At 38.3% G+C, this 25412-nt stretch overlaps 1 protein-coding gene across 2 annotated transcripts; it reads left to right on the forward strand.

The window, feature by feature from the left end:
• Nucleotides 1-1952: 1952 nt before the first annotated feature.
• Nucleotides 1953-14674, forward strand: LOC107300008 (cytochrome c-type heme lyase). 2 transcript variants are annotated; one of them, XM_015829362.1, is made up of 7 exons: nucleotides 1953-1974; nucleotides 7178-7329; nucleotides 7899-8035; nucleotides 9198-9346; nucleotides 11051-11170; nucleotides 14127-14213; nucleotides 14399-14674. In XM_015829362.1, the coding sequence occupies exons 2-7, from the start codon at nucleotides 7224-7226 to the stop codon at nucleotides 14595-14597; spliced, it is 798 nt and encodes a 265-aa protein (XP_015684848.1). In that variant the 5' UTR covers nucleotides 1953-1974; nucleotides 7178-7223; the 3' UTR covers nucleotides 14598-14674. The 2 variants fall into 2 exon arrangements, with proteins under 2 accessions (XP_015684848.1, XP_015684840.1); XM_015829354.1 differs by having other exon boundaries at nucleotides 1957-2017.
• The last annotated feature ends 10738 nt before the right edge of the window (nucleotides 14675-25412 follow it).

Raw genomic sequence — 25412 nt, forward strand, 5'->3', positions numbered from 1 at the left:
AAAATAAACCATGTTATGTTTTAAGTTGATATACTAACTGTAACTTGTTATGTTTGAAAGTTAAGGTATGTTACTGGCATGCCCTTTTGATTTAAAATAAAACTATACAGAATAAGATAAGTTTCAGATTAAATAAATCAGTCACCTCATGTATGTTTATGTATTCTCTCCAATTGAAAAAATTCTTAAGGACAAATATTTGTAATATATATTTCAAAAATATCTAAACATATCTAGTGATAATAAAAAAATTAAACATTGCTTTGGAAATAGTGTCGTCAGTAAGATAACAAGGAAATCTACCCAGAAGGTAAAAAAGTATTGTAAACCTGAAATCTATTTGAAGGCCTTATATTTATAGTTTAAATAATATATAGGTAACATGTTTGTGGGGATTTTTCAACATCAAACATAAGGCAATTTTCTTGAACTTTGCACCTTTCAGGTGTGTTTACAGCACAGTCCTCTCTAATCCCAGGAAGTTTGGCTTTGGATCAAGACTAGTTTTAGAGTAAAGTTGGAAATAACTTGTGCATGATACTAGAATACTCTTGGAAATAAAAAAATGAAGAAAATGTGGATGCTAACTCCTCCATTAAAAAATGTGGCATTTTATCTATTGTGCTGAAAACTGAATTCATAAGTACATGGTACTTTCCAAGTTTTGGTAGTTAGTAACTTTCTAACTTAATTCATTTTGATGATGAACTCAGACATTCTATATTCAAATTGTACCTGGAAAAGCAATTACCTCTGTAGCAGCTGTACTTTTTTTTACATTTTAATTAATTGAAACATTTTCATTCTACCCTCAAACTGAAAGGTTCAGTCTACAGCAAATATGATAGTAGCCAATTAAAAGACATAAATGGAAGCAATTAAAATAATAAGAAAAAGGTATCATTGGCAACCAGGACTAAAATAAGAACATAAAAGAAATAAAAACAAGAAACGTTACGGAAGAAAGGTTATTGATTTTGCATTTTTGAGATTCAGCAGAGTTGTGAAACGTTGTTATGGGTGGTTGGTACAGTCAGCCAGATGTTTAGATTGGATTTGTTATTTTTATCTACTTATTGGCTCCTTCCCAAAGACCTGGGATAAGCAGATGGTGTTGTTTAATAATATTAAAGATATTGTTCCAGGATGTAAGCTGTTCCAATTATAGATAGTCCTTGCTTAACTGTCACAATTGGGACAAGAATCTTGGTCATTGAGTAAAGCAGTAGTTAAGCGAGATATCATGGTTGCTCATGTGACTGCTTTGCTCAATGACTGCAATCAAAGCACTCCTGCTTGTGGTCATTAAGCGATCATGCAGTTCGTTTCAGGGGTAGGCAACCTTGGCTCTTTTATGACTCGTGGACTTCAACTCCCAGAATTCCTGAGCCAGCCATGCTGGCTCAGGAATTCTGGGAGTTGAAGTCCACGAGTCATAAAAGAGCCAAGGTTGCCTACCCGTTTTAGCAGATGGTAAGGAGCAAGGGATACCTTGCGGGGAGAGGAGGAGACCTTGGGAGGCTCTACTCAGGAGCTGAAAATCCTCCTGCTGAAATCCAAGCAGGATTTTCAGCCCGAGGGAGAGACATTTTGTGGAAAGCGCCCCAAAAGCAGACAAAGCGAAAGGCTCGGTTATTTTTTTTCCCCTTCAGAACGTCACGTATACAGCTGAGCACCAATTAAGCCCTTTCCCCTCTCTAGAGTAAAAGTGGAAACGGACACGAAAACATCTTTACAGCCGAAACGACCTCTTTGCGCAGGCGCGACTTAGCGGCCTAAGCAAGCACGTTCTACGGTTACCGTGGTAACAAACGACAGGTTCTCTACCCCACCCCTCCCTTCTAATTCGCTCTTCCAAAACCCGCCCAACAGCGGCTTTCTCCACCCCCGCCCCCGCCCCTTGAGTCGAATTCCCCGTTTGTTTTTTAAAGCTCCGCCTGATCGCGGAACGGCCCTTCTCGCGAGAGGCGCGAGGTGAGTTTCTCGGGGAAATCGGGCTCCGGAGGTTAGACTTGAGGTAATTAACGCGCCTCTTTCCCCCCCCCCCCACACTCCCCGCGTGTAGCGGAGAGCGAGCGCGTTAGAAAGCGCGTGCAGTCGCCTCTTTAGTGGTTTCTTTAGCCAAGTTGGGGTGTGTGTGTGTGTGTGTGTGTGAGGTTTTCCTCTGTTAATAGATGGGAGGGGAGGGCGGTGATGTCAAGGAAAGCACGAGAGATATAAACGACGATAGAGCTGTCATTCGGGGTACACCTCGGCTTCAATTCTCCCTTCCGCCCCGCAACCCCGGGTCCAGGACCTGGAGCTGGTGGACGCCCCTCCGCCATGGGGACTGAGGGGGAATGGAGCCGAAAACTCTTGATAGGAGGGAGGGAAATAAAAGGGACTCAATTATCTAACTTGCTAGAAAAACGTGGTTTTGGGGCGGAAGCTGGTGGTCGTGTGGGTTCCTGTGTCGAATTGATACGTGTCGTGTGAACTATTAAAGGTTCATGTCAGGCTAGAAATCGGCCTATTTAACAAGGTGACCTTGGGTCGACCCAGCTCGGGCAAAAAAATCAAATAATTTTCTTTCTTGCTACACAAATATAAGCTGAATATCCAAGCCTTTGAAGGTGCTGCTTATGGTGGTGTTGTCAAATGAGAGGGTGAGGGTTTTGTGTGTTTTTTATATGTGGGTTAAAATGTCTATAACGGGATTAGTTCAAAATTCTATTACAGTCTTGATGTAACTATTTTTTTGATGCAGATATAGACCCCTTCCCCCCAAAAAAATCTGGTTTCTTCCTCGTTTTAATTTCCACATTTTATTTCTCGTAAGTGCATCTACTGCCTTCATTTTGTGAATACTATCACAAAATTCACACTATCCTGGTGAATAGTTGTTTATGTTTATTTAGATTTGTATACCGCCCTATCTCCCTTACGGGACTCAGGGCGGTGAACAGGCGATAATAAAAATCACAATAAATATCTATTCTAAAATCAAATTAAATAAATAAAGGCCTGCTCTAAAATACCCCATATAAAAACCTATACTAAAACCTAATTAAAACTACACCAGGCCGGCGGCACGAAATTGATTGCCTAAGATTGTCCAGATTTGGACCTCATCTTTCACATGTATCAAAATGCCTAATTGGATAATAATGATGATATCTATTATGTGTTCCTGGCTACTTTCCTTCCTGACCAGAGGCAAGCTCGCCTGACCAATAACCAGCCAAGACACAGTGAAGGCCTTTTGTTTTGTTTATTGCAATAAGCGGGGAGAGAAGCTATCAAAGCTTGGTTCTCTCCAAAGTTTCAACCCAAAATATTCCCTTCTTTATACAACCCTGTCCCGGCTGCCACATCCCTCCTCTTTCCCTATTGGCTGAGGTACTATGAGGTTACACTCTTTCCGACCGCCTCCTACCTATTTCCTGCTACATACTAAATCATACATCGCATGTACATTAATAATATAAAATATTAGACCTATTCAGTTGTTGGTTTTGAGTTCTGGGCCCCTTAGAACAATAGGTTCTTTCCTGTTTTTCAGTTTAGTTAAGTTTTCCTGGCTAGCCATTAACTCTTACAGATATTTTTATAGCTTGTCTTCTTCCTTTCCCACTCTAAGACCCAGCTAATATTTGCCTATGTATTTATCTTACATCCTGCCTTTATGCTATCCTTTCCTGTTTCCCAGCCATTACAGTTTTTGGTAAGCTTGTTTGTCCAGGCAGTTAAGTTTCCACTGCAGCAAATACAATTTTAAATTTCTTTTTCAATATTAAATTTTGAAGACCTTTTTTTTACATCTAGCAATATCCATTTAATCGTGTCCATCTCTTGGCGATTCTATGGGCCAGGTGTCTCCACATCTTCCGATCTTGCACTACTTCTTTGAGTTGTTCTGTGCTCTGGCTCATGACAGCTTTGATGGTGGCCTAATTGGAATGGAAGCATTATTCTGTGTTGGGGAAATTATTTAACAAGTGATCAAATCTGATTTGTTCAATCCTTGAAGCTTCATGTTACAGTTCTAGTAACATCTTAGTGTTCCTGATACTTTTCTAGTGTTGCTTGTGTTTCTAATACCGTACTAGTTGAAAACTTATGTGTAGTTACATCTAACAAGTTCTACTATTTTAATTGATTTAAAATACTTTTGTTTTCCATTTCCCCCCCCTTGGGAAAATCCATGGTAGCTAATGGGGTAGTCATGAAATGGGAAATGTGCTTTATGTCAAACTGAAGTTTTGCATTGCCCATGGTTTGGCAGAAACAAAACCTTGGCTGAAGCATTCAGAGGGATCTCAAAGTGGTTTTATACAGAGAGTATGGAAGGCTAGTAGTGTTACGTGTCTCCCCATTTCTTCGTGGCCTGCACAGCCCTGTCCTATCCAATTTTTCCAGGGTTCTGCTACTCCCTCCCCTCCACTGTTACCAATATTTATGGGTGGCATAATTCACAGGACCACCTATTCTCTGATCTTCCAACACCTTTCTTTCCTTCCTTGCATTCTGTCAGTTATTGCTGCCAATGTTCTAGCATAGTGATGACGAAGCTTTTAGAGACCGAGTGCCCAAAAACTGGCCCTGCCCCCACTCCACCCCTGCCCCTTCCCTGCCCCGCCCCTCCCCTGTCCCCTACCCCGCCTGCCCGCAGGGCCACTCATTGCCTCCAGGGCCTGCCGCAGATCGTCCAGGCAGCCCAGCAGCGCCATGGCGGCCACGCCCTCTGCCCGCACCCCGCAGCATCAACTGTGCAGGATGGGGCGTGAGGGCAGAGTCTTGTCTACACTGCCTGGCTGCCATGTCCTTGGCTGCCCTGCTCCGTGTGGGCCACGCTCGGGGGCGACTCTCCAGGGGGGCTGCTGGTGAGGGGGTCGTGGGGGGAAGCGAGGCTGGGGCAACGGCACGTGTGCCCACAGAGAGGGCTTCGAGTGCCACCTCTGGCACGCGTGCCATAGGTTCGCCACCACTGTTCTAGCATGACATCCTACCGGGATGCCAGCTCCCTGAACTTCACAGTATCTTCTTTTTCTCCCTCCTTTTTCTCCCTGATCTGTTGTTTCCACCCCCACACTTTTCATTTCCAAAGAAATCCATAATCTTGCCTTTTTTCACTATACCCTTCCCATTTCTGCCTGGAATAACTGTATTTTGATCCTTATAACACTTTAATACTGTATATGGATTAAAACAACCAAAACGTACATGTTTCTGTTTGTACATAGAGCAGCAAGCCTATCTACTTAATGGATGGTGTGGTTCATGTATGGAACATTTTGTATATATTTTCTGGTTAAGTATAATACATTAAAACAATTACGAGATTCCGGAAAAATAGTAGAAACTGTGACTAAATTGTATAGCCATTAACTCAGCTTATTAAAAAAGCTTTTAAACAGAGTACCAATTCATCAAAAAGGCAATTGCTAATGATCTGAGAGCCTTCCTAAAATGAAGATAAATGCCTTGATAAAAAAAAATACATCTGTCCTGTATGGGAAAATTAATAAAAATAATTATTCAGCAAAGTAACGAATAATTTCCCTTTCCCAGGAGTACATCCTGAGAATAGTATCTGAAAACAAAATATGTAAAGTGTGATCAGTGGGGTCTGAGCTAACCATTGACTAGAAAAGGGATCTTAGGTCATAGATAGCTTGATTAATGCATTGGCATAGTTTGGTTAGGAAAAAGATTTAAAGGATTTAAAAAGTACTATCATAAGTTTGTCATAACATTCTGAATGTGGCCCATTTTGTACACAATGTACTGATTATAGAGTTGGAAGAAGTACCAAAAAAGAGTAATTAGAAGACGGAACTCAATCTAGCCTGCATTCCAAGTGGTGGGATTCAGCCAGTTCGCACCAGTTTGGCAGAACCGGTAGCTAATTTTTTGTTGCCCAGGCCCAGAACATACTTCCGGAAGCGGCATCTGCACAGAGAACCAGTTGTTCCCATATTTGAATCCCACCACTGCTGCATTCCCAATTGCACCCAATAGTTAACAATTAAACTTAGTATTTTTGGAACTTGATAAAGTGTGAAATGATGTAGCTTAAATCAATTTAGGTTAAAAAAAATGAATGAAATTATGCAGAGTTTTTATTCTGGACATACCTATTTTCTGTTTTGTTTACAACCTCTTTCCCCCCTTCTTTGCCCATATGTAGCCCTTAATACATTTTTAAAAGTCCTCATGCAAATAATTATGGATATAGGATAAAGTAATGCTTAGGAAATATTGTAGCATTTGGGATTTTTTAAATTAATTAATTTAGGGAAATATGTTTACGATGGCTAATATTAATGTGCACTGTGTGAAGAAACTGGACTGCATCTGTGATCATCCAATGAAATTAAGTTTTGGAACCTACACAATGCGTAAAAGGAAGCTTATTCTTCATTTAGTGCATAGTTGTAGAATAGAATTATAAAACTAATTACAACATGTAGGGATGACCATTAACCTAATTGCCTTTGAAAGGGCATTTATTTTGATAGATTTGATGCCTGTAGAAAGATAACTATACGTATCTGTTCTAAGGATTGAAAGTTTGTTGAAAGAAGCTAAAACGGCCAACTGCCATTTTAGGGTTCTGCCCAGCTGTTTATGTCTTTTGCAAAACTGTTTACTTAAACCATATTTGAGATCCTTTAAATAAATGAGTATGTTTTTGTTTATTTCATTGTTTGAATGTGAGAATTGACTGGGTAAGGAAAATATAAAAGTAAATTTAAAGTAGTGGAAACTACTTAAATGTATGTAGTAAAATATTAAATGGATGATAACTGAGTACCAACTGTATAAACAAGAGTGACAAGAACAAAATAAATGCATTGAAGTTGTTTGGTCATACAGAGAGAATGATTGAAGATAAATTGTGAAAGAAATGTGTGGAGGAAGGATGAATGGACTCAGCAGAAGAGGAAGATCAAAAAAGTGGTTAAATGGAATGGATTGGATCCTGAAAAAGAAAGAAATGGGAAATTTAAAGAACAAATGAAAATATTGGGAATCATTAATATATTTTCTTATGATGTAAATAGTTTAGAATATTCTAGTATTTTAGTATCTGTTTTACAGTTGATACAGTGTTTTTATATTTCTTCTGTTAGGCATATTATTTGTCTGTAAGTGTTTTGTTGTTGTCTGTAAATTATATTGATTTGAATTTCAGATGATCTATCCAGTAATTTAAAGAAAAGCAGAAAGTCAAGATTGCCATGGGTTTATCTGCATCCTCTCCATTAACTACAATTCAGACAACTGTATCAGAGCAGCCTCAAAGTGAAGTCTCACAATGTCCCATGCATCAGAAGAACACGGAAGGTGACTGTTCACTCTCATTAAAATAACCAGGCATTTTTTCAGGAATAAGTATATTTTTAAAGAACAGGAATAGTATCCACATTTTCATTATAAGTATTTAGCTACTGGCTGATGAACGTGAAAAACTACATTTTCTATCCATTTAGTTGTAGAAAAGGGTTGGAATTGCTGCATGGTATGTTTTTATCTCTCCTTCATTTAGAGCGCGGGTGTCAAACTCGCAACGTCATGTGACGTGTCGCGACGGATCGCGAGTTTTTTTCCCCACTGCCGGCAATGGGGTGGGTGTGGTTTTGGTGGCCTGCGGGCCGGCAGTTTGACACCCCTGATTAGAGGAAAGCTAAACTTGGCCATTGAAGTCATATAGCTCAGAGGTAAAAATTTCTGGCTTGTTTCTAAAGGTTTGGAAGAACATTAAAGAGTAAAATGGGTACTATAGGTCCTGCTAATCTTTTTTTATCTTTAAAATCCTTCTGAAATAGAGGCTACAGGTTGCATGACAGAATTTAGTTTTTACTCCTAGTATGTAGATTAACAGTTGGCATTTTAATACTTTTTTTCTATTACAGCCTGTCCAGCAAAATCTGATGACAGTTCCAGTGAGAAGCAGAACCCACCTGTTCCTACACATCAAGAAAGAGCATATGAATATGTACAATGCCCTGTTAAATCTAATACAGAAGAAAAGATTGATCCTAGGAATATGGTAATTTCAGTCTTGTTCCTTGAATGCACCGCTATTACAAAAGGGTTGTTTTACACTTTTGAAAGATTAGGTGTGATTTTGCTATTACTCTGTTTCTGCTTTCAAAACAAGTTCTTAAAAATCTTAATTGTTTCATTTGTCACAGTTGAACTGAGAATATATTAAACTATTTAATCAATAGTGAAGATGAACACTAAATTTTACAGCGGAAAACATTATTGCACCTGGCTGCCCTTAGAAATGATCCTGATATATTTCTTTCTTTATAGCTGCCTTTTTTGAAACTCAGCTAGCATAATTTTGGAAAAACTATTTTTCAATTTATTACGATTCTGCAAATAAGACATTTGTGACAGGCCTGTATTCATTTTTGAATAAGAATTTGGCTGGTATTTTAATGATTTGGCTAGGTGAACTCAGAGATTCATGAAATGTTATTAGTTTAACTTGAGAGGCTTATAACATGAAATTCTAGTGTTGCAAACAACCTGCAAAAACCTTAAATGCAACCTTATCATCCCTTCAACATTTGCCATCAAATTATAATTTTTAATATGAGAAATTATTCCTCTCAAGGTGAAAGTGCAGTTTTCAGCACCTTTTTTAAACTAAGTCATAGCTGTTTTAACATTCTGGCATCAGAGGTACTCTCATTATATTTAATAACATATAACAAATATATAGGAATGTAGCTTCCATATATTAAAAGCTTTCAACCAGTTCATTACACCATTTTTTCTATTCCCAATTAAATTTTAGTTATGTTTAATTTCAGTTTTCATCCCCACTGTTCCCGATTGTTTATATTTCTTGCTAATCTGTAAGATATGTAATAGTTCCAGAAAACATCTCAGTTAAAAAGAAGGGCATACATAGAATTGTTAAGAATTGGTATTGGATTCTCAGAAATTCTTATCTACAAATACAGAAAGGAAGTAGTTGAAAAACTGCTGTTGCATAAAATTAGGCAATCTCAGAGTTAAGTAAAATCTGAATGGAGTACTAAAGGACTAACATGTTGGTCCATTCAGAGTATTTGGCCTGTAGTCAAAGCACTGTATCAGAATTAAACTTATTTGTCCTGAATTGAAAGACAATGAAGCAAGTTGATAAATGGAATATATTTGCTTCTCTAACTTTCTGTTTTTAATATTTTATTTAGATGCCACCTCCTAATCAACAACCATCCCTTGGGCAACCTTTTTCATTATCTACAGTAAGAGAAGAGTCAACTATTCCTAGAGCTTATTCAGAAAAAAAATGGGTTTATCCCTCAGAACAGATGTTTTGGAATGCAATGCTTAGGAAAGGGTAAGAAAATTATAAATGTGGTTTTATATTAGTTTTACAGAATTATGATATGTATAGAACCAAAGAACATGTTTCTCAGACCTTCCTATTGTAACATTTGACTTAAGTTCTCACAAAAAATGATTTTTTTCGGAAAGACCTCTATCTAAAAATGGTAAGAAAGGCAATTTTTTTGTAAAATATGAGTAGAAATGACATAATTACTATGAGTCTATTATTTATACTTTAACATTTTTTGAAATATATTCAGTTAAAGTAATTTTTGCATTCCTTGCTTCGTCCAGATTCTTTGGTTGCTTCCAAATTTCTGCAGATTATTAGAGAAGATTTCTGGAGGTTAAGCCCACAATTCATTATTATCAATTAAAAATTATATAAAAATATAATTTGGACAATATACAGGAATTTTGGAATACATAAGATTTCTTCAGGTTAATTGGACTTTCCAGAAGTTGGTCAGAAAAATTGGTTGTCATTTATCTTAAGTTGGAGATGCAATAGTTTTGAAAGTACACTAGTACACCTGCTTCATTAATGTTCATTTGTAGCTGTTTATTGGTTGAATGTTATTATGGAGCACCAGGGAATTGAGATCATACGATTATGTTGTTAATGTGTTGTTAAATTCCAAAAATCTTGAGCGTCTCCATTTATGAATTTATACTTGAACAGTTACCAAAAATATTAATTGAAAGCAAGCTTGAGTACCAAAAACGAAAGTTTTACCAACCAAATTCATCAAATCTTAGCTTTTGAACTAGCTCTTTATTGCTGACAATTTGATTCTAAGTGATCAAGATTTAACTTGTTTAAAAACTGAGTTGTAGTAATTTTATATAGATAATAATTGTTATGTTAGTGTTGTAATAATGTAGCAGCATTGGATTTTCTTTTTCTTTTTCTTCCTATTCATGCCCCAACCTCTCTGGAATTTGGGGCAGATTTGCAAGGTAAATGTTAATTGGCTTTGTTGTTTACATTTATTAAGAGTTAAAAAAAACCAAATCTTTTTTAAAATGTGAGTGTGTGTGCGTGCATGTGTGCACGCCTTCGAGCCAGTGTTGACTCTTGGTGTCTGTCTGGATGGGCCCTTGCAGTTTTCTCGGCAAGATTTCTGAAGTGATCTGCCATTGCCTTTCCTAGGGCTAAGAGAGATGCATTTACTCAAGGTCACCCAGCTGGCTTCGTGCCTGAGCAAGGACTAGAACTCACAGCCTGATGCCTTAACTGGCATACCAAACTGGCTCAAAATCTTCTTTAGTAGTTTCTTTATGTTATGTAATTTATGAACTTTGTACTTTGTAAGTTCACAATCATTGTTTGTTTAGTAAAAGTAGGGTAAAGAGAAGTTAATCTTGATTCAATGTTTAAGGTCAGCACATATTTTTTTCCCAATTAGAGTGAAAGAAGGAGAAGGAGGAGGAGACTGAGATACTTGTTACATTGCATTTACTTCCTTTTTTTAGGGAGTGGAAGGTTATGTAATACCACCTCTATACAATCGCAGTTCTAGGAAATAATAGGACTGAGAAGCAGTGAACTGGCCCAAAGTCACTCATCAAACTCAGTGGTCAAATGAAGATATGAACCTGGATCTTTCTAGTGCACCCCAACCTCTTAAATGTTACATTGTGCTAGGAAATACCACATAAACAGCTCACCTCTTCATCTTGCTAACTTTTTCAGTATTGCCTTTTTTTTTAGCTGGAGGTGGAAAGATGATGACATGTCCCCAGAAGATATGTCTAATATTATCAAAATTCATAATCGGAACAACGAACAGACTTGGAAAGAAATTTTAAAATGGGAATTACTTCATCTTAGGCAAGTATATACAGTATACAATTTTAAATTATAATGCTTTCTGATTTGCATGTCTGAATGTGTTCTGAAAGTATAGTAGAAGTGGGAAACTGATAGAAATCCTTTCTGGAACATTCGAGGAATGCTATTTTTTTCACCTTTCAATTGTCAATAGCTATCCTTTAATTATTTTTTTTGTTTTATGCCTTTGAGTCAGTGTTGACTCTTGGTGACTGTCTGGACTAGTTCTTGCAATTTTATTTGCAGAATTTCAGAAGCAGTTTGCCACTTAGGGTTGTTTCTTAGGACAGAGTGTGTCTGCTCAGCCTTGTGCCTAAGGCAGAACTTGTCCTGATTTCTAACTTAATGCCTTAACCACTACACCAAACTGACTCAGTTTAACTTCCTAGAACCCAATTTGTCTTTAAGTACGGGTAGTCCTCAACTTACAACTGTTCAACAGCCCTGAAAAACTTTTTCACACTTACGACCATTGCAACATCTCTATAGTCACGTGATAAAAATTCAGATGCTTGGCAACTTACGAGTAACTGAGTTGTAAGTCCAAGACTACCAGTATTCTTAAGGGACTGTTTGAATGTCTCTTACACTCTGTCACTAGATCATTTAGCATACTTTTCCTCAAAAGATATGTGGAGCATGGCTTTAATCATTTCTTGCCTAACTACATATGTAAGTTGAGAGGTGCACAATATACATTAGTTCTTCACCGCAGTGTCCTTATATTCTAACAAGAGCTTTATATAAAAACCTGCAGAATATTTAAACAAATGTAATAAAATATTTTTTGTTTTCTATTTTTTCCTGCAAAATGGATATAGTTATTACTATAATGTAATAACTATAAATAAAACTATATTACATAATAAAATAATATAAAAAATAGAAAATGAGATTGATTACATAGACTGCTGTCTCCTAAACAAACAAAAATGAACAGAACGCTCTTTGGAAATCAGAAAGTTCATATTAACAAAAATGACAAAAAAATAATTTTCCATCAGATTTATATTAAAATATCCCCACCAAACCTGAAATTTTCTTTCCCAGTTGTTTTAAAGCTGAATATATTCCTAAACTGTCTTATGTTTATCTCTTCAAAGGGAAATGAAAAATCTTTTTTAGGAAAGAGGAAGCTTATCTCTATTGGAAACCAAGTTTTATTTCTGAGTCCAGATTTAGGTGAATTCCGTTTAAACATTTTGCTACTTTTTAGTTGGCTTCAGAATAGCTTTTAACTTTTTGCTCAAGGTGAAAAAAATTAACATACACAGCTACACAGAATTAATATATTAGTCCCCAGAATTAATGTAATATACAGTGCATTCAGAAAGTGTTCAGACCCCCTTTTGTCAATTTTGTTATGCTGCAGCCTGATTCTACAATTGTTGAAATTCATGTTACTCTCATTGATTTACACTCAGTACCCCATAATGACAAAGTGAAAACAGAATTTTAGAAATGTCTGTAAATTTATTAAAAAGAAAAAACTGAAATATCACTTTGGCATAATTATTCAGACCCTTTGCAACAACACTTGAAATTTAGCTCTGGTGCTTCCCATTTCTCTTGATAGTTGCTGACACCTTTCTACACCTTGATTGGAGTCCACCTGTGGTAAATTAAATTGATTGGACATAATTTGGAAAAGCACACACTCTCAATAGAAGGCCCCACAGCTGACAATGGATACTGTAGCCGAGCAAAAGCCATGAGGTCAAAGGAACTGCCTGCAGAGTTCAGAGCCGGGATTATTGCAAGGCACACATCTGGGGAAGGCAGAATTTCTATTGCACTGAAGTTTCTAAAAGCACAGTGGCCTCCATAATTCTCAAATGGAAAAAGTTTGGCACAACCAGGACTCTTCCAAGAGCTGGTTGGCAGGTCAAACTGAGCAATTGGGGGAGAAGGCCCTGAGTAAGAGAGATGACCAAGAACCCAATGGTCACTCTTGACTGAGCTCCAGAGATCCTGTGTTGAGATGGGACAGAGTTTCAGAAGGACAACCATCACTGCAGCCCTTTACTCATCTGGGCTTTGTGGCAGAGTGGCTAACGGAAGCCTTTCCTCAGTGCAAAACACATGAAAGTCCGCTTGGAGTTTGCAAAAAAGCACCTGAAGGACACTCAAACTATGAGGAACCAAGATTGAACTATTTGGCCTCAATTCTAAAAGTTATGTCTGGAGAAAACCAGGCACCGCTCATTTTAGACGTTTCTAAAATTCTGTTTTCACTTTGTCATTATGGGGTACTGAGTGTAGATTAATGAGAAAAAAAATGTATGTCAGCAACTGTAGAATCAGGCTTCAGCATAACAAAATTGTCAAAAGTAAAGGGGGTCTGAATACTTTCTGAATGTACTGTATATTATAGAATTATAATAATAAATATTAATTCTAGAGCAGTGGTGGCAAACCTATGGCATGGGTGCCAGAGGCGGCACTCAAAGCCCTCTCTGTGGGCACGTGTGCCATCGCCCCAGTCCTAGGCCTTCAGCTGGGTTTTATAAAACCTTTTTGCTTTAGGCCTCCGCCGATGTGTACAAAAAAAAAAAGTTCAATCAAACTTCTTGCGGGAAAAAAAAAGATCTTGCAAAGTTGGAATTGATTGATTGAACTTTTTAGTCCCACCCAGTCTGCTGTTACCACCGCAGCCACACCCACCCAATGGGCCACACCCACCCGGCACCGACGATGCATAAGTGGGTTTTGGGTTGCAGTTTGGGCACTCGGTCTCTAAAAGGTTCGCCATCACTGCTCTAGAGGATTGCTTTTAATTGATATTTCTTATGAACATTTTGTAAGACACAATATTTTATTCTCTGAACTGGGAGCTTTTATGTTTTTTAAACCCTTGTTATGGCTGTGTAGGGCTGAAATTTGTGCCCTAGTTGGATGTGTTCAATTTGTTTTTCTGCATTGCTTTTTATTACATATTTCTAAAATTATTTTTCAGGGACTGTCCATGTGGGCCAACACTTGTTCAATTTGGAGGTAAAGCTAAGGAATATTCTCCAAGAGCTAGAATACGATCCTGGATGGGGTATGTTGATTTTTTTTTTCTATTTAAAAGGAGAGAAATCTTTAAAATTAGATATATATATTTTTGTTTTCAGCAGAAGGCTGAGTATTGGTAATATGGTACTTTCTACAATTAGAATTGCAAATGTGACTTACATATTTTATATATATAGAGAGAACATAATTACAATTTGTTTTTCCTTCCAGCTATGAACTGCCTTTTGACAGACACGATTGGATTGTTGACCGCTGTGGAACACAAGTCCGATATGTCATTGATTATTACGATGGAGGAAAAGTAGATAACAACTATCAGTTTACCATTTTGGATGTTCGTCCTGCTTTTGATTCCTTGACTGCTGTGTGGGACAGGATGAAGGTGGCTTGGTGGCGTTGGACGTCATAATTGATTTTACATGGTGTGAACAGGACTATATTACTTCAATCTAGTAAACTTTAATAAAGTTTATGTTACCAATGCTATTTGATAGCGTGTATCTATGCTCAAAGTGGGGGGATGATGGAAAAATGAAATATTTTAAACACATTGTTATTTAAAACTCATAGTGTCAGTTTTCTGTTAGTATCGACTTTTTAGGTTCCTCATGCATCAAGATATTTATTTGGATCAGTTGTTACTATTGCTATGATATCAGTGCCCTAAAACTACAATTAAATATAAATTTGATTTTGCTTTGAAATATACTATCTGCCATCAAAAAAAGGAAACAATAGAATGGGAATGGGAGAGAGAGTGCAGTGCAGTGCAGAGTGGAGTTTAGTGGACTGGACTAGAATAGAATAGAATAGAATAGAATAGAATAGAATAGAATAGAATAGAATAGAATAGAATAGAATAGAATAGTTTATTGGTCAAGTGTGATTGGACACACAAGAAATTTGTCTCTGGTGCATAAGCTCTCAGTGTACATGCAAATAGAAATGATATTTAAAAAGTTTAAAATTAAATTATTAAATGTAAAATGGCTTATGTAATGAAGGTCCCATAAATTTATCCTTCAAAATGATCACAGTCATAAGCAAACCATACTTTATTCACAAATCTGTATAATATCCACTATAAAATATCGGAAATCATTTGATACGGTAGACAAAATTGACAGGCATGATTAAGTATTTTATAGGTAGTCCTTGGGTTACGGCCACTTGTTCAGCGACTGTTGAAAATTGTGTTGTTTTTTTTAAAAAAGGTAAAGGTTTTCCCTGACAAGTTAGTTGTGTCTGACTTTAGGGAGGCGCTCATTTCCATTTCTTAGCCGAGGGAGCCAGCATTGTCCAAAGATGCTTTTGTGGTCATGTGGCTGGCATAACTATACGCCAAGGTGCAAAAAACCCTGTTAAAAGTTGCAATGGTCTAAATCAGGGAGTCTTGAACTTGCAGCCACTGCAGTATCCCCACAATGACATGATTGTGATCCAGGTGCTAGGTAACTGGGTCACACTTAACAATGGTTGCAGTGTCCCATGGTCCATGGGATCGTCATTTGCAACCTTCTCTGCCCTGATGGTTCCCATGAGCGAAATCAATGGGGAAGCCAGTAGGAGGCCTTAAATTGCTCCAGTAAGATGCTCCCACTATTGATTTTTCTCCCAAGGAACCTTTGGGTAGCAGATGAGACCACATCCATGGTCCGTCCCCACTTATGCCATGCAGCTCTTGTGCCATGTTGCAGCATTCGTCCTGAGTCTACACTTGAGCTACAGCAACCCCTGTACCCGCACCATGCTGCGACCACCTGCCTGCATTTGTACTGTGTTGCAACACCCCCTATTTATACTGCACTGTAGCACCCACCCCATCAGCCTTCCTACATTTGCACCTAGCCATACCACCCATCCCCCACCCACTGCACTCTATAGCACTCACCTGGCTGGTCTGCTTGCAAAATGCCTACAGAAAGACTTGCAGTGACCGGGGCTTGCAACTTGCTATTGGCTTGAGTAATATAAGACAGTAGTCATACAGGAATAAATATAAACCACTTTACACAATATTTCATCTCTAATCTTTCAGGTGTGTTTACAAAAATGATAATGTATATGCTATGCAAATGTCCATTGTTCTTAGATAATTTTATGTATAGTATAAAGCACATCCAGACATACCTGGATGCATACTGTAAATTGCAGCATTCAGTTATGTTTTGATAGAAAAATAGATATGAGTATTATATTTTAATAAACGTCTTGCTTTATCTTATTTTACAGGTTCAGGAAATGTTTTACACTAAGTTTTCTGAAGCACTGAGGCTCTATATATTGCTTTGCTCTGAAAGAAATGATTTAGCAAAACACTTTTGTTTACATGACGAAGGTTGAGATAGAAGGTTTAGGGTGCAGTTTGTAGAGGCAGCATAATATGGAGAGTGTCCGGTTCCTCTTATAACACTTCGTCACATCATCATTTAGTTTTCTAGCCAGCATCCGACAGCTTAGTCATTCCCAGGACCCCAATATGTAAGTTCTTAGCAGCAGTAAAGCTGCCAAAGGCCTGGAGAAAGGCAACAGGGTCAGAAAATTAAATATTGCGGGTTGTTGTTGTTGTTGTGGGGAAAATTGGAGCAGTAAGCAGTATTAGATAAGTTCGCTGCCTTGAGTAAAAGTAATAAAGGGATAAAAAATGTAAACGATTTACATTTATTTTATTGCTAAATGTATATACTGCTTGTCTCCCTTCGGACCAGAGGACTCCCAAGACAGTACAGTAGGTGGCAAGATTTAACATACTCAGAGCAGGGGGGAGGGACACTTCTTGACTTAAGGCAGAAAATATATTCATTGTAGTTTCTGGTACAGGAAGGGATGGCATAAAGCCCCTTCCCCCCTCAGAATGATGATCAAAGGGGAAGATTTGGATTCTGAAGCGACATAATGAAGTTACCAAATAATTCATAATGAAGTGACATAATAAGCTGAGAGCAGCACCTAGGTGTAAATTGTCCCCGTCCTCCTCTTTTCAAAGGCAACTAATAATCCCAGTCTGAATGCACAGCGTCATCAGATTCAAAAGCTGCATCTGACTGAAGGCCGCATCAGCTGCCTGCTTTGTGGAAGCCTGCTTTGCCTAGAAAGCATTTATTTCCCTCTGCTGGATTTAGGTTGGATTCAGAAGATAACAAAGCAACATGTGAAATCCACACACACACTAATCATCATTCACAAACCAGGAAAGGGATTCTGAAAAGCTCATTAAAAACAACCAATTGCAGTACAAGGGGGAAAAGGGGGGCAATTTTCATGCTAGAAATCGTTAGGCAAAATAATTGATAATGACATGTCCAATATAGGGAAATGTATGGAACAATAGCTATAATTCTTGGAGACTGGAGGAGTTCCCATAAGAGGAAAAGGTCCATTGTTTATGGCTTTTTAAAGAAGTAGCAAGATGGATGTGATAGAAGTATATAAAATAACGCAAAGAACAAAAACCCTTTACTTTTTTCCTGTTTTAAAATTCTACATTTCATTTGGTCAGCTGCTATGTAACATAAGACATTGGCTTAAATGGCAAAACTGTGCAGTGCTTTGGAATTAATTATGGGGAAAAAAAAGTTTTGATTCCATGGGGATGCAAATGTAGCATGTACCTTTAACCCCTTAAAGCAATTGCATCTTTAAAGTATCATTTCTTGGGTTCACCTGGCAGGATATACCCAGTAGCTGCCATATGATCTTGGAAAAGGACATGGCTGCTTAGAACTGGTGCCAGGTGTTATGTTTGCACATTTTGCACACACAATAGCAGCATTTCTCAACCTCAGCAACTTTAAGGTGTTAGCTGGGGAACTCTGGGAATTGAAGTCCACACATCTTAAAGTGTTGAGGTTGAGGAACACTATGAAAGCACCTTACTGCAACAAACTGTGAAGTATGCAATTATATTGGTATTTGTCCTGAAAAAGGGCACATTTGATGTTCTTATTTCTAGGGAACGGGGCTGGATTGCAGTTCTATCTCCAGCATCATCCACAAGGGTGACAACAAGGGGATCAGTCTGACTAAAGACGCATTATAGTGCTGCAAGGCAATGAACAGAAAGTTCTCAACTTACAACTATTTGTTCAGCAACTGTTCAAAGTTACAGTGGCAGTGAAAGAGTGACTTACGACTGGTCCTCATGCTGCAACCATCGCGGCATCCCCATGTCATATGATCAAAATTTGGGCGCTTGGCAATTGGTGTCTGTTGATGCTCTTGCAGTGTCCCAGGATCATGTGATTGCCGTTTGCAATTTTCCCAGCTGGTGTCCAACCAGCAATGTTAAAGTTGGATTCACTTAATAATTGCATGATTCACTTAATAACTACAATGATTTGCTAATAATAACTGTGGCAAAAGCCATAAAATTAACACTTAACAACTGTCTTGCTTAACAATGGAGTTAATGTTCTAATTGGAGTTCTAATTCAATGGCTACCTGTATGATCCACTTCTTTCCTACATGTATTATAATACTACCCATGCATTCAATATCCTGTGGACTTTGGTGCCAGTCGCTGAGGTCCTCCAGCTTTCTCTGCTTCTCTTTGACTTCAGGAAGTTGCCATGAAGTTCCAATTGATGGAAAAACCTATAATATTTAGAAGGCCCTAATTGTATCTGCCTTCTGTCTATAAATATAGCTGCACCTAACATGATTATTGAAACCAAGAGCATGAATGATTATAATTAGAAGTGTAATTTTCTGCAATGGCATTTGTCATTTGTCATGACACTTCACTTAGTTTCCTTGTTTTTATACATAATATGAAATGGCATATTGTTTTTTGAATTCATAATTTCCTTAGTATCTTCCCATTGAAAAATGGAGTCTTTTGTCACATACATTTAAGGGCATTAAGGAATATGTTAGCAGCTGCGTGCCATTTACTCAGAAACAAATGATTAATTCTACCTTACAAAATTAAGGGACTCTTTTCCTTGGTGAAAAAGACAATTACGCTGCTTTTTTTTTTTAAAAAAAAAAAATGAAATGAAACCTGCTGTTCACGAAGCTGCAGATGGTCTTGACTTAAACCTGACCTTTCTTAAATTACAGACATGAATTAATTCCTCAGGTAGATGCTATTGTGATCACATTACTGCCAGAAATGTCATAATCGGCCATCATATATTTAGAGTTCAGAAGCCACACAAAAAACATTAAAGCTATATTTACAACCTTTAAATCAGCTTTAACCTTTATACTGTAGAGTCATTTACTCTCCATAAAACATGCTCGTTGCTTGTATAATTGTAATTTTTTTTTAAAAAAAAATGAAGCAAAACTACTTTACTCCATAACGGTTTATGTAACGTGGTTTCAAAATGCATTCAATCTTTAAAAAAAAGTCCTCACGAAAAGTATCTTGATATACCAGGTTCATCTAAATATTATATTTATGAGTTCACATGCTTCCTTTTACATACATAAATAGCAATGTATACATTTCCATGGCATTATGGCAATCCTGGAACACTGAAGTGATTGATTGACTGACTGACTGATTGGTGTCTGACCACACAGTGACCACACAGATCAATTTCCTCCATAATGATCTATCCTTAACCTGATCTTTCTAACTGGGCATCCATTGCTTCTGTAACCAAGTCCATCCACCTTACTGGTTTTCCTCTTCTTCCTTCCACTTTTCCCAGTATTAGGAGACTTCTCCAGAGAGCTGGGTCTTCACAAAATGTGTTTAATGTAGGATAATTTGAGCCTGCTCATTTGTGCCCTAAGTGAGAACTCTGAATTGATTTGTTTCATGCAAATTCCTTCTCAGAATACATTTAAATATCATAGTTCATCTTTAATTTAAATTTAAAAAGAGAACCAGTTTGGCATAATATGAAAGGTACTGGCTTAGAAACCAAGAGGCTGTGAATTCCAGTCCTGCCTAAGGCATGAAGACTGGTGACTTTGGGCCAGACACTCTTTCAGCCTTACCCACCTCACAGGGTTGTTGTTGTGGGGAAAATAGGAGGAGGAAGGAGTATTACACATATGTTCACTACCTTGATTTACCCATAAAAGTAACAAAGGTGGGAAAAATATCAAATAAATAAATAAATGGAATATCTTATTTTACGGTCAGTTAATTTCCATCGGTTATTAATACAATTAACAAAATGCATTCTTGTACAATTTTTTTTATTGATTTTAACTAAAACAGAAAAAGAAAAAAGGGAAGTAAATACAAAGATGTGTATCTTGTCAAAAAAGTACATAGCGAGGATGTAAAATAATTGAAAAAAAAATACAATAGAAAAAATAGATATGGGGTTTAATATGTTGTAACAACAATAAACAAGTTACAATGCGAGTTTATGTCTACCGTGCTTTTTTAACCAGCTGTACTTTTTATAAACAAGTCCCATATTTCCTTATATTTATCCACACAAAGTCTTACATCTATAGGCAATCCGCTCAAGAGTAGAAAGTGTAATCAGATCTTCAATCCATTGAATAAATGGGACCCTACATTTATCTTTTCCATGTTGCAGTATCAGTCTTTTAGCTATAATAAGGTCACGGAGAATCTATTTACATTGTCCAGTTGTCAAATTGCACGCACCAGGGTATGTAATTCAGGAGAATATTATCCTCTGAAAATTTTAGCTTTTGTTGCACAGTCAATTTATGTAATCCACTGCTTTCTCCCAAACAATAGGGCATTGAAAAAGCATATGTTTTAAAGAAGCATTATTATTATTTCATATCCAGCAAAATGCTATCCTAGACAATTCTTTTTTATACAAATATAATGGAATCCAATACATTCTAAATATTATTTGCGGCTGTATAAGTTGTAGTTTAAGGTTCATTGACTCCCTAGAGATAAAAGTTAAAACACATTTCCATTGTCTAGGCAATACAGGAGCTCTAATTCTTTATTCCAGTCATTTCTTTACAGAAATAAATTCTTTTGTCTTGGCTCTGCTTTTCCTTTGACACTATTTGCATTGTCTTCAACTCTTACGGCTCTGAAAGTACTGTAATTGCACAATTTGGATATGCTCTATATCAAAATGAAGATAAGGAATAGAGCTTAGCTAACAGCTAAGCTACTAAAAGTTCCTGAATATCCTGATTGCCTTAAGAATAAAAAAGTAATTTGGGGTGTGTGGTGAGAATGTACATTACAGGTACTCTTTGACTTATGACCATAATGGAACCCGCAATTTTGATTGTAAGTAGTGATGATCATAAAGAGGATCACCATATATGATCGTGCCTGATTTTATGACCTTTTTGAAAGTGGTCATAAAGTGAATACTGCAGTCATAAAGTAAGCACTGTGGTTGTTAAGCTAATCCATTGTTCTCTGTGAGGCGTTTTTATCTGAAAACTGGAAATGGATGCTGGTTTCCAGCCAAAACATAATAAATTGCAGTAATATACCCACAGGATGCTGCCAATGGCTGTAAATGTGGGCCGATAGCCGAACACCCAAAATGTGTGTGAGGGGGGAACCTGGATGAAAAAACTAAACCTTCTTGTGAGAACCAGTTTGGTCTAGTGCTAGCAAAGCACCAGGTTAGAAAGTGGGAGGCTGTGAATTCAAGTCCCACCTTTGCCATGAAAGCCACCTGGATGACTTTGGGCCAGTCACTCTCTCTCAGAAGTATTTTAAAGTGAAATCAGATGGCTTGGAAGGCAGAAAAGCTGATGAAATATTCCATGTATATAGCCAATAGGTCTCACAGATTGTCAGGCATCATTACATTATATTATACCAGGGGTCCCCAATTCTTTTGGCACCAAAGAGCGGTTTCATGGAAGATAATTTTTCCATGCACTGTGGGGGAGGGGGAGAGGAGGGGCACATAGCCTAGATCCCACACATGAATAGTTTTGGTTGCCTGCTGCGCACTTTGAGCTGTGTGGCCCAGTTCCTAACAGGCCACAGACCGGTAATGTTTCGTGGCCCAGGAATTGGGGACCGCCATATTACATTATACATTATATTATATGCTACATCACGTCATACCACTTTGCCCTAGTGCAGTGATGGCAAACCTTTTAGAGACTGAGTGCCCAAAAACTGCCCCGCCCCCGCTCTGCCTCCTGCCCCCACTCTGCCACAGCCCGCCCACAGGGCCACCTACCACCTCCACAGCCCACCACAGCAGGTTGTCCAGGCGGCCCTGCAGTGCCATGGCGGCCATGGCCTCCACCTGTGACCCGCAGCATCATCTGCATGTGATGGGGCGTGAGTGCAGAGTCTTGTCCCTGCTGCCCGGCTGCCATGTCATTGGCTGCGCTGCTCAGCATGGGTCATGCCCAGGGACGACTCTTCTTCAGGGGGACTGCTGGTGAGGAGGGGGCTGCGGGGGGAGGTGGTGCTGGGGCGACGGCATGCGTGCCCACAGAGAGGGCTCTAAGTGTCCATTCTGGCATGCGTGCCATAGGTTCGCCACCACTGCCCTAGTGTTTAAGGTACCAGGCTGGAAGCCAGGAGATTGTTAGTTCTTGTCTGCCTTAGGCATGAAGGCCAGCTAAGTGACTTTGGGCCAATCTTTCTCTCTCAGCCCAATTCACCTCACAGGGTTGTTATTAAGGGAAAAATAGGAGGAGGATGGAGTATTAGTATGTTCACCACCTTTAGTTATATGGGAAAAAACAATTGGATTAAAAATACCCTATAAATAGATATATTATGCTGGTTAATTAGAACCATGGCTGAAGCAATGTTGGCCAGATTACAGAAAACACAACAAAAGTAGGAATAAGAAGAAAAAGGCTGGCTCAGTACATGGATAGAGGATGTCAACAATGCAAGGATAGTGACAGAATGGATTGTGTCAACAACAAACCTGTCTCAGATTATTGCAAGGAGCTGATAACAAGGAATGTCAACAAGAAGGATCCGTTCCGGAATGTTGTAAAAGAGAATGACAAAAACAATAATAAAGACAGTGTTTGCTCTCACATCAAAAAGGGAAATTTGTTATAATGAAAGGCTTCTCTCAGACAATAGCAAAGGCAGATTTCTTACAACAAAAGACAAAGCTTCTCATAACAAACGATCCTTCTCAGGCTGCCAACAGGAAAAATTATATATAGTCAGAAAATAAACTCTTAAGAATTCATCAGCCCGTCAGAGCAAAAACTCCATGTATGTGTACTTGTGCATCAGCTCATCTTTTACATCTGACCTCATCCCTGCTTTGCATTAGCTACCCAAAAGTGTAGTGATGCAAGTATTGAATGAGTGAATGGATGAAGGAAAAGGAACTAGTATTTATAATTATGATTATTGTGCTTATGAGAAAGCTTTATGGAAACTATAAAGCATGACCAATCTATCTTTATAACAGCTATCTCAGTTAAGTCTCTGTATGTTGGGAAGAAGGTGCGATGGCTTAGTTCAGTGATGGCGAACCTTTTAGAGACCGAGTGCCCAAAAACTGGCCCTGCCCCACTCCATCCCCTGCCCTGCCCCCCTCCGACCCCACCCCGCATGCCCGCAGGGCCACTCACTGCCTCCAGGGCCCGCCACAGATCGCCCAGCAGCGCCATGGCGGCCACGCCCTCTGCCTGTGCCCCACAGCATTAACTGTGCATGATGGGGCATGAGGGCAGAGTCTTGTCTACTCTGTCTGTCTGCCATGTCCTTGGCTGCACTGCTCCGCATGGGCCACGCTCGTGGGTGACTCTCCTCCAGGGGGGCTGCTGGTGAGGGAGTTGTGGGGGAGGCAAGGCTGGGGCAATGGCATGTGTGCCCACAGAGAGGGCTCTGAGTGCCGCCTCTGGCACCCGTGCCATAGGTTCGCCACCACTGGCTTAGTGGTTAACGAAGTTGAGCTTGTCAGCTGGAAAGCTGACAGCCTGGGTTTGAGACTCAAGCTCTGTGCGACATAGTGAGTTCCCGTTATTTGCCCCAGCTCCTGTCCACTTAGCAGTTCAAAAGCATGTAAATGCAAGTAGATAAATAGGTACCACTTTGGAAGCGGGGGAATCAAGCAAATGCAGCCGCAAAAGGCGTACGCTTGACTGCTCTCAGGATCCATGAAGCCTTATCTGCTTATTCCCAGAGCAAGATGAGCAGTCTGGGGAGATTCTTATAATTTAAGTGGAGGACAATAAAGTTGCTTGCTTTAGCTATTTATGAGTGGCTCTGGTTGCCTGCACCTGATATTCCAGGTTTTAATGTTTAGAAATAAAAGGTATATAAAAGGGGAATGATTGAAGTTGCTTTTGGATTGCTCAATACCTTCTTTATTGATCTGGCACCACATATTTAATCACAGTGCCTTTCTGGGGGGGAAAATAATAATATAAGCTATCTCTGGAAGGAACAGCATTACTTCCACAGGGAACAAGGTGATTCCCAGACATTTTGTGGGCAAGATTGGAAATACTGTTTTTCACCGTTAATCTTCTGTGCCCAATTCCTGTTATAGACACATCAAATACTGACACAAGTAAAAATGGTCCTGTAATCAACATGTAAGTTTCTTTGAAGTATTAGTAAGGTTTACTATCAAAGGCTTTAAAAATATCCACTTGTGGAAATTTTAACTGATTCCCCTGAAATAGCAGTACTAATCTTAATTATAGCAGGATTGAAAGATATTTTCTTTGAAGGGAATGATTAAGTAATGAGACTCACATTGCAAATAAAGTTACCACTGAATAGGCTTACCATATGTTCTCTAAAATTATTTTCAGCAGCAAGTGAGAAGTCTCAGTTAATTTTTTAGAGTTTGGAGTAACAGAAAGTTAATGTGACAAGCACTCATTTGATTAAAATGGATGCCTATGGGTAGGTCTTTAAAACAGTATTCTAAGACTTTTCTAGTAGAATTTTAATTCTTAAGTCCAGAACTGCACTTACAACAGCAATATAATGAGTAAATTACCCCCATTGTGTATTAGTAGTAAAATTTGATACAAGGCTACTCAGGAGAAGATGCAATGAGGTTTATTCCCAAGTATAACTATATATAAGACAGAAGCATTATTAATACTGTATGAAGTATGACTTATGACAACTTAATGGTAGGAACAACATTCCTTTAGTTTTAAAAATACTAATTGTATTTTACTGTTCACAAATCATTATGCTTTTTCATTTTCTCCTGTAAAACACCCAAATGTAAAAGATTAATATCTGTATTTTAAAAATACATTATATTTACCAACACTTTTTTTTAATAAGGGAACTATCCTCAATGACATTCTTCTGGCTTTTGATATATTAAAAAAAATTGC

The sequence above is a fragment of the Protobothrops mucrosquamatus genome, unplaced genomic scaffold, assembly GCF_001527695.2.
Source record: "Protobothrops mucrosquamatus isolate PMUCROS unplaced genomic scaffold, P.Mucros_1.0 scaffold_233, whole genome shotgun sequence".
In the NCBI taxonomy this organism is placed as follows: Eukaryota; Metazoa; Chordata; class Lepidosauria; order Squamata; family Viperidae; genus Protobothrops; species Protobothrops mucrosquamatus.

Bases quoted from the DNA above. Each gene is read 5' to 3' on its own strand.
- LOC107300008 (XM_015829362.1), top strand. From the start codon at position 7,224: ATGGGTTTATCTGCATCCTCTCCATTAACTACAATTCAGACAACTGTA. The intron at 8,036-9,197 runs GTAATTTCAGTC...TATTTTATTTAG, and splicing joins AGATTGATCCTAGGAATATG to ATGCCACCTCCTAATCAACA. The intron at 14,214-14,398 runs GTATGTTGATTT...TTTTCCTTCCAG, and splicing joins AGAATACGATCCTGGATGGG to CTATGAACTGCCTTTTGACA.